At 45.5% G+C, this 9,388-nt stretch overlaps 1 protein-coding gene across 1 annotated transcript in view; it reads right to left on the reverse strand.

The window, feature by feature from the left end:
• Window positions 1-1,358: 1,358 nt before the first annotated feature.
• The window catches only part of LOC132993197 (protein jagged-1b-like), a 24,837-nt gene continuing 16,807 nt past the window's right edge, over window positions 1,359-9,388 (reverse strand). Inside the window, exons 16-26 of the mRNA XM_061062895.1 lie at window positions 8,923-9,036; window positions 8,723-8,836; window positions 8,499-8,615; window positions 7,718-7,745; window positions 7,143-7,228; window positions 6,616-6,729; window positions 6,143-6,252; window positions 5,798-6,028; window positions 4,826-4,960; window positions 4,407-4,566; window positions 1,359-2,658 (exon numbers count right to left, since the gene is read on the reverse strand). Coding sequence (XP_060918878.1) covers window positions 2,105-2,658; window positions 4,407-4,566; window positions 4,826-4,960; window positions 5,798-6,028; window positions 6,143-6,252; window positions 6,616-6,729; window positions 7,143-7,228; window positions 7,718-7,745; window positions 8,499-8,615; window positions 8,723-8,836; window positions 8,923-9,036 — 1,763 coding nt within the window. The 3' untranslated portion in view covers window positions 1,359-2,104. The remainder of the gene's footprint in view (window positions 2,659-4,406; window positions 4,567-4,825; window positions 4,961-5,797; window positions 6,029-6,142; window positions 6,253-6,615; window positions 6,730-7,142; window positions 7,229-7,717; window positions 7,746-8,498; window positions 8,616-8,722; window positions 8,837-8,922; window positions 9,037-9,388) is intronic.

The raw sequence follows: 9,388 nt of genomic DNA on the forward strand, positions 1-9,388 counted from the left end.
ATTGATCCATCGTATCAGAACGTGCCGAGCAGAGGAGTGAACCCGTCTGAAATGGTACTGCACACTGTCTCAATGGCACAACGTTTCTGCAGGGAAACATTACAAGCAGACGACCGGGGCGCTCTGTGGATACGAGGGAGACGCCATTCTTCCAGTTGAAAGTTATTGAGTTATTAGATCGACTTTAAAGCGAATGAAGGGGGAAAGTTACAGTTTCCTCTCAGGTGCTTTTACAGGCTTCAACACGCAAATAACTCAGATGTTCAAAAATATCAAAAAAGGGAACTAAACTTATTCTTCTACAGCGGATTTAGTTTGTGAGAAAGTTAGAGAAAATCGAGAAGAGACAGTCGGAGTCTGAGAGTGGAAGATGTGGTCTGGACAAAGAAGAGCCCATAATGGCTGTGTGTGTGTGTGTGTGTTGTGTGTGTGTGTGTGTGTGTGTGTGTGTGTGTGTGTGTGTGTGTGTGTGTGTGTGTGTGTGTGTGTGTGTGTGTGTGTGTGTGTGTGTGTGTGTGTGTGTGTGTGTGCGTGCGTGCGTGTGTGCGTGCGCGTGTGTGTGTGTGTGTGTGTGTCTGGGAGTAGGGTGGGGGGGGGTTTAGGCATCATGTAGGAGACAATCAGAGACACACAACAGCCACAAAACGATCACACTGATCGGCCTCATGCTCCGTCTGAGACTCTCTGCGTATCAGCCTCTGGTTTGGAGCCTCAGCTTGAAAATCACAAAGTCTGGATCATTTGAGGAAAATAAATGACCCCCCCCCAAAAGCCCCCCCTCCCCCAGACCCGACCACAGTGGAGTCTTGTTTGGTCGAGTCTCTGCTCTCTTGTTTGTTATGATGGTGTTTGTGTATGGAAGCAGAGATTCCTGCAGCATTCATTCATGAAGTCCCGTGTTGTTTGCGGGCTGTTTGTGAACGATCGTACATGAGAATGAGGAGAATGAACTCATGACTGTTAGAGATACGAACGAGTATTTTTAATGTACGTCAGAAAAACACTGCTTTTTTTCTTGGCATTGTAAATGACGCAGAACTAAAGACGTTCAGGATTACCCTCGCAATAAACAAAATGGGCTCAACTTAAACACAGGGTTGGTAATTTTCTAAAACTAGCATGATTTTGAAAGTACTTCGTGGCAGACATTGGTTGAAGTTTTTACAGCTTACAAACTGATACAGATGACGGATTTTCTTTGTTCCTTTTTCAGAGAACCTGAGTTATTAATGTCTGTCAGGACCTAAAGACAATTTACACCAAAATCTTAAAAAGTGAATCTGGAGAAAATGACCAACCCTGCCTTTAAATCAAGGATACAAATATTGCTTTTTAGTGACACTGAACTTTAACACAAGTTTACAATCAAACTCCACAGCGCTCCTTTAATGAATCAGACGGTTACAAAGACACAAACAGGATCCAGAGTCTGTTTGTCAACTCATTTTACAATGTGCAAAATATACAAATCACTATTTAAAAAAAAAAAAACCTTCAGTACCTAAAATCATTTCTTTTCAGTAGCAAAAGCAAAATGTTCACCACCATGTTGGTTCGTAGAAAAAAAAGACCTCTTTACGTTTACATGTACACAGAACATCGCGGTCAACGTAACGACAAAACACAAATAACGGACGCCAACAACAGATTCAGCTGAGGCACCAAACGTCTCGACTGAAACTCTTCTCTCAGAACGCTTAGAAAAATGATTTCCATTCAGAGCTCCTGAGCCGTCAAACCTCCAGACTAAAGTCATAAATTAAAAAAGTTAAGGCTCTGGAAGATTAAGTTAAAAAAATCAAATATGCACAATGACTCTAAGAAATATATTTACAAGTCTGTACAGAAACATTCGACATCGACGTCTCCTCCCCCAAAAAACAAAAATAAATATGTTTTTTTTTCCACATTGGACGGTCGCTGATTCAAACACTAAACTCAGTCTTTAATCAAAGTCACGTCAGAGTTTGAGAAGTCTTCCCGACTGCAGCGGGGCGTTCAGACCGGCGTCGGGTCAAAGAAAGATAAATAAAAAATGACGAGGATCCATCGTGAAGTCGGGAACGGACAATAAAGAATCCAAAAAGCGTAAACTCTGCGTTGGTTATACGATGTACTCGGCCCGGTTCACGCTCCGAGTCTGCAGCTGCCTGTTGTCCTGTTTGCAGGTCCAGTGGGGGGGTTTATGGATGGGGGGGCGGTCCTCCCAGTCCACCAGCGAGTACGCCGGCGGAGCCCTCGGGAACCTCGCCTTCTGCAGACGCTTGTCCATCTCGTCCTCGTCCGATTGGCTCGCGGCGTCTGACTTCCTGATCCTGGCGTTGATGGAGTTCTTGTCCTCGCAGAGGCGGGGCTGCAGGAGGAGCTGGTGGTGCTGCTGGTTCTGCTGGTTCTGGTGGTTGTAGTTGGGCGGTTGTTTCTCGATGGGGTTCTTGATGTGTCTGAGCTGCTCCCGGGCGGCGCAGATGCTATTGTGCAGGGCGTTGTTGTCCTCAGCGGCGGCGGCGGCGTTCACAGACGAGGACAGCGCCGCCTGCGTGCTGACCCCTGTGTGTGCGCTCTGCTTCCTCCGCCTCCTCACGCACCACAGCAGCGTGGACGCCACCGCCAACGCCCAGACGAAGACCACCACAGAGACCAGCAGGGGGACGAGGTGGTCTGATGGAACAGAGAGAGAGATGGAGGTCAGAAGGAAGTTCAAACTTTCTGTACGGGAGTCTTTCTGTTGGAACAAAGCGGTTTAAAGGACGCTGGAGTCATGCAGATAAAAAGTAAAAAGTCAGAGAATGGAGTCTGGTCAGAACATTTTATATGCGTCAGCAGAATCTCAACACTGACAGACGCAGGGACACAAACACAAGGCATGCAGCTAACCATACTCACCAGTATCTATATTCATCAGCTCACTACATGATGTATATTGTTTCTGTTTTGAAGAAAAACAAGTCTCTTTTTGGAGAGATGATAAATGTTTGGGTCGGATCAATGCGTTGGATATGATGCACAAAGACTCCCAACACTGTGGCTCCTAAAGACGTCCACGGACCACGGGTTGGACTTCAGGACTGAATGAAGAGCCAGGCGGGGCTCTAAACGTAATACTTGTTTGATACTTATTTGCTTGGATGCGTTAAAGCAGGGGTTCTCAACTGCTGGGTCAGGACCCGAAACCTGGTCTCAAAGAGTCTGTCAAGAGCTTTTTTTAAACGTGTTAGTTTTGTTCCGTTTCTTGCTTCCGTCAGATGCTTTGCACCGTCCGAGGTACAAAACAGTTGACGAGAGCTGCAAACTGCAAAAGAAAAAATATATATATTTAATTTGATTGGGTGAAAAAATATCGGGATTTAGGTCGCAATTCGGGGGGGAGTTGGTGGTAGGTCCTGAGGCTAGACGAGTTGAGAACCACTGCGTTAAAGAACACGTCTTTGTCACCACCTGTTCTCTCTGTTACCCTCTGGGAGGCGCTACAGAGCACTAAAGGCTCGCACCTCCAGACTGAAGGACAGTTTTTATCCAAGAGCCATCAATGAACTGAACAAAATCAAACACTGACCCACCATGGGACAAATAATGGGACAAATAGTGCAATACTGATTCGACCTGCTTTGATTACACATTTAATTACAAACTAATGATGATTATGTGTGTGTGTGTGTGTGTGTGTGTTTGGACATTTTCTACTGTACTTGTGTAGGTATATATATACACGTGTGCGTATATGTATTTGTTTTTATTCTATATATTTATATTTTTTATATTTCAGGCATGGCACAGTAAATTTCATTGTATTCTTGTGCATTGACAATGAAGTCTATTCTATTCTATAGTGTTGCAAGTCTTGGTGCATTATTTCTCGTGATTTTTGCACGACTCAGCTCCTGAATAAGTGCATGTGTTTGCTGACTTTCTGGATCAATGCATTGGCCAGTGTACTCGCCCGTACTAGACGAGTGTACTAAACTTCAGGATGTGTTGGAGGCACTTTGGATTCTGTTGACAGTCTCAGAACAACAGATGTAACGGTGATTTAATGACAGGAAACATGCTGAAAAGATGCTGAAATAACTTCATCATGATGCAGATTCTTCATTTGTCAGGTCTGTCTTTAAGAACACACGGGGCACAACCTTACATTTCTTTTTGAAAGGAGTTTGGTTAGAATGATGCAGCACCTGGACGTCAGAAGAATCTTTACACCGACAGACTTTCACGACACGCTCACACATGTCGAGTTTCATGACAAACAGAGTCTCCACTCTGAGCGGCGTTCACAGTCGGAGTGGAAATTTGGATGCATTAAAAACTGGTGTTGGCGCGTCTTTGAGTCTTTGGCATCTAAAGACTCGCTTAGTGTGGCTCACATTTAAAGATCATTGTCAACGTTTTAAAGCGTAGGTCGTCGTTACCGTTGGCGTCGTGGCTCTGTCTTCTCTGCACGCGGACCTCGGCGATGGCGCTGATGATGGAACTGTTGGCGCTCCGCTTGCTGACCAGATCCATGATCCTGTCTGTGATTTCTTTGACAAAGGTCAGACCTCCTCCTCCACCGCCGCGCTCCTCCGTCCACTGAAACAATCGACAGAAACAAACTGCGTTACGGTCTGATTATCCGTTGCCGTTTCAGAACGAACGCTCTTTGGCGTTCACTATAATCAGCTCGAGGAGGAAAACTCTTCTGGCACGCACGGTGACTTTGATTTCTCTGGTGGTTTGAACAGTTTCCCTCTCTGCTGATTCTCTTATCTCTAAATTATTCCCCCTTTTCCATTTTCGTTCCAGACTCGGCTGAATACTCCAGAATCAGCGTATTTCTTCGGGCACTTACGATGGCGATGTGGATCTCGTTGTTGGCGCTGAGCGACGGCTCACACGTCATGGACACGGAGGAGTCGGAGGAGGACAGATTCCTGACGGAGTAGAGACTCCTGAGCTGGTGACAAACCTGCTCCACCGTCACACCCTGAAAACACAGAACAAGAGGAACTATACATCAGAAACTACGGCAGCCTGAAGGTGACAAAAACTCAAAGGAGTTCCTGTGTTTCTACTCCTGGACCCTGTTTTCATATATTTTTAAAAGTGTTTAGATTAAAGAGGATGACAGTCACTCTCTCCATTGATGAAAATGGTCACTTGACCTCACAGGAAACGGGAGTTTTTAGATCTACCATCGCCCCAGTTAGCTAGCTTATGGTCGTCTATGGTTATGATGGAGTTCAGCTCAGTTCAAACACAACATTTGTGTCAGTGGCGATTCTAGAGTCTCTTGGGACCCTAAGTAAGAATAAATTGGGGACCCTCCAACCAGCGTTCATCAACATTATGTCTGACAGTGTCCTGACGTTTACTCCTCTTCCTCTTCTTTTTTTTTTCCTGTTTCTGTTTTCCCTCCTAAAGACGGATTATTCCTCTTCATTTTGCTTCGTTGACTTTCAGAAACACATTTTGGTTTTCAAAGCAATAATGCACGTTACACTACACAAGAGTGAGTGCTGTTAGATGGGGCCCCCTTAGGGAGGTTTCCTACTGTCATTGCAAAAATTGCACATTTTGGGGCCACTGCTTTGGTTTACATTTGTGAGCCCTGAGCAGTTGCCAGCCTTGCCTGTTGACAAGCAGCGCCTCTGATTTGTGTAACACACAAACTAAAACCAACTGATTGAAACAAAGGTAGACTAGCGATCCCGTAGTTTTGTGGTTTTAAAAATGACTGTTTTGCCGATGGAGACGGGTCACCCATGAAGGACTAGACATTTGTCTTTATGGTCTCTGCTGCAGAGAGAGAAACCACACTGACCCGTTCCATGCTCTCCTTTCTGAAGGTGAAGGTGATGTTTGCACAGCTGCTCTCTGGGTGACACCTGGCTGTGGGCGGGGCCTGGTGGGCGGGGCTCCAGCACTCCCCCTGGAGTGGGCAGGGCTTAACGAAGCAGCGCTCATCACGGATGGGGACGCAGGTCTGATCGGCCGGACACCCGGAGCCCCGCGTCTTACCGTGGAGGGTGCAGGGTTTGGGTCCGCACCAGAGCTGACGGAGACACGAGGAGGAGGAGGTTAGATTTCTTTTCAGTCCATTTGTAATTTGGTGAGGGTCGTTTCAGATTATCAGTAATGCATGGCTCAGATCAGGTGTCGGCTCTACCTTAGTGCAGCTGATCCTCCCGTTGGTACAGCTGCAGGTGTTGCAGTCTTCATCCCACCTGCTTCCATCCAGAGCGACCAGCCCCCCCACCACACACGGCCTCCCCGACACTGCAAACACAACAAGGTTAGTTTGTTTTGAAGTTACAGGTTTTAGGTATTTAGATGTTGAGGTTGTTTTTTTATTCATTTATTTATTTTACAGGGACATTGCATATTAATAAACATTTCGGTAATAATAATAATCATTAGCATTCCAATAGGGTCCTACGCACTTGTCAGTGCTTCGGGCCCTAAATATGCCTGAGTTAGCCAAAAGGCTAATTTTCATCTGTTGTCCCTGGCCAGATTTTATAAAAGGCTCCCTAAAATAAATTCAAACATCGCTAAAAGCTACAAATAGAAACATCAGTAAAATTCTAATAAAAAAAGGCTACCATGAACATTTCTAATCCGTGCCCCTGCAGGTTTTACCTTGATGACAGCGAGGGCCGCTCCTCCCCGGGGGGCAGACGCAGCGGTAGCCATTGATCTCATCCACACAGGTGGAGGCGGAGCTGCAGGGCGACGACTGGCACTCGTTTATGTCTGAGACAGAGAAGGGACAGATTTTAAAAATAATCATAAAAATAATAATAGATTGAATTTATAGAGCGCCCAAAGACAACGGACCAAACGAAGAACAAACACACTGAGACAGGTAGCAGAAGGATGGGAGAGTGATAGAGAGGCGGAGTTAAGGGAGGTGGTCAGTTGTGGAGAACAGACGGTGTCTAAGCTAGGCTAACCACATGCTGGACAGATGATGCTGATCAGAAAGAGGAGTTCACTTCGTCTGATTTAAGAAAATTATTTTTAGTGAGAAACATTACTACAAAAAAGTTATGCGAGGAAGAGGTTAGTAGCATTCAAACAGACAAAGAAATCAGCGAATAAGAAGAACCAATAGAGGGCGACGGAGAGTAACAGTCAAGCATAAAGGGTCTCAGATAAACACTCACTGATCCTGCAGTCTGGACCGGTAAACCCCGGAGCACATTCACATCGATACCAGTTCTCTCCGTCCACACACGTCCCACTGTTATAACTGAGAGAAGAGTTTTTATTAATCATTTATTATTATTATTTATATTTAAAAACATGTGAAACAACATTAAAGACTGAGGAAACATTAAAGGTCACAAATTCTGTAAAATCCACTTCTCCATGTTCCTCTAACTCTAACATGTGTCTCTAGTCCGTCTACAAACCCCCCAATGATGAGAAAAGTCCATCCTCTCCGTCTTCTCCCTGCTCCACTTTTCAGAAAATGTGTGCTCAAACAGGCCGTTTGGAGATTTTCCCTTCATGACATCACAAAGGGCAGTAACCCCTCCCCCAGGTGGGTGACACTCCCACAGCTAGGTGTTATGACTATAACTCAAATATTTTTGACTTTGTGGAAAGGAAGACATGCTCCTCAATCATAAATTCTGAGAAAACTAAACATCTGAAATGTGAAATATTGCTCAGCAGCATTTCTTACATTTAACCCGTTCATGTAACTGTTTTAAAGTGTTCATCATGTTTGACTCACCAGGGCTGAGGGCTGCAGTCGTTTGTATCTGGAACAGAAAGAAAGAGAGAAAACGGTTTTAGACGTTAAGATTCCTTTAATTGTTTGCTTAAACCCCCCAAAAAATACAATTATAGAATATTTTAAAGGAGCAGTATGTAACTCTGACACCTAGTGTTCAAAATGGGTACTGCAGTCCAAATTCAAAACATTAGACAGAGCCGTCTCCTCCACCCTGCAAATGGTTTTGCAGAGTTTTGGGGTTTCATGTGTGACATGGAGGTTAACTTTCTGCAAAATGACTTGAAAATGGCGGATCTCATTTCGCTTGAAGCCTTTGGCTCGATCTTAAAAGATATAAAAACGTGAGACAATTGGACAGTGCCGGTGTTTCTGAATTGTAATCCGTGATCAAGATTCTGCTCTTTATCTGTAAATCAATTTGCACATTGTAAATTGTTGTTCTCTCTGAACTGATTGTTTGTAAACTGTCTCTTTATCATGTAATGCTTTTTTATGACGTGTGCTGCTGCCTCTCTTGAGTAAGAGATCCTGATCTATTTATCTGGTTAAATAAAGGTTCAATAAAAAAAAATAAAAAACGTGTGTTGCAGTGACTCACTTTGGCTGCAGGTGGCGCCCTCCCAGCCCTCCTTACAGACGCAGTTGAAGGAGTCTCCGTCCACCACACAGGTCCCTCCGTTCGCTGCTGCCTCTCTTGAGTAAGAGATCCTGATCTATTTATCTGGTTAAATAAAGGTTCAATAAAAAAAAATAAAAAACGTGTGTTGCAGTGACTCACTTTGGCTGCAGGTGGCGCCCTCCCAGCCCTCCTTACAGACGCAGTTGAAGGAGTCTCCGTCCACCACACAGGTCCCTCCGTTCTCACAGGGACTCGGCACACAGCTGCTGTCCTGAGCTGGACGTCCAAACATGCGGGGGGGGGAAAAACTGTCAGACTACATGACGAAAAAAACATGAAGACATTGGAAATAAAAAAAAACTCTGACATGGCGCCTCACTGACCGATGTTACAGCTGCTGCCCGCCCAGCCAGCGGCGCACACGCACGAGAACGCGTCTCCCTCGTCGTGACAGGTTCCTCCGTTGTTACAGGTCGCCTCGTCACACTGACTCTCTCCTGGAAGTTCAAATAAAGGATTCATTACAGAAAAAATGAAATGCAGAAATTAATCAGGTTGAAATAAAAACATCAAATCTTCTTACGTGAGCTGCAGGTTTTTCCCTTCCAGCCGTTGTCGCACTCGCAGTAGAAATCGTTGACCAGATCTCGACACACGCCGCGGTTCATGCAGGGAGCAGAGCTGCAATCATCAACGTCTGAACGAGACAAAAAACAACAACATGAAATCACATCCAGGAGGAGGAAGAGGAGGAGGAAGAGGGAGAGGAGGGAGAGGAGGAGGAAGAGGAGGGAGAGGAGGAGGAAGAGGAAGAGGGAGAGGAGGAAGAAGAAGAGGAGGAAGAGGGAGAGGAGGAAGAAGAGGAAGAGGGAGAGGAGGAAGAAGAGGAGGAGGAAGAGGAGGGAGAGGAGGAAGAAGAAGAGGAGGAGGAAGAGGAGGGAGAGGAGGAAGAAGAAGAGGAGGAGGAAGAGGGAGAGGAGGAGGAAGAGGACGAAGAGGAGGAAGAAGAAGAGGAGGAGGAAGAGGAGGGAGAGGAGGAGGAAGAGGAA

Source organism: Labrus mixtus, chromosome 2 (genome assembly GCF_963584025.1).
Source record: "Labrus mixtus chromosome 2, fLabMix1.1, whole genome shotgun sequence".
Classification (NCBI taxonomy): domain Eukaryota; kingdom Metazoa; phylum Chordata; class Actinopteri; order Labriformes; family Labridae; genus Labrus; species Labrus mixtus.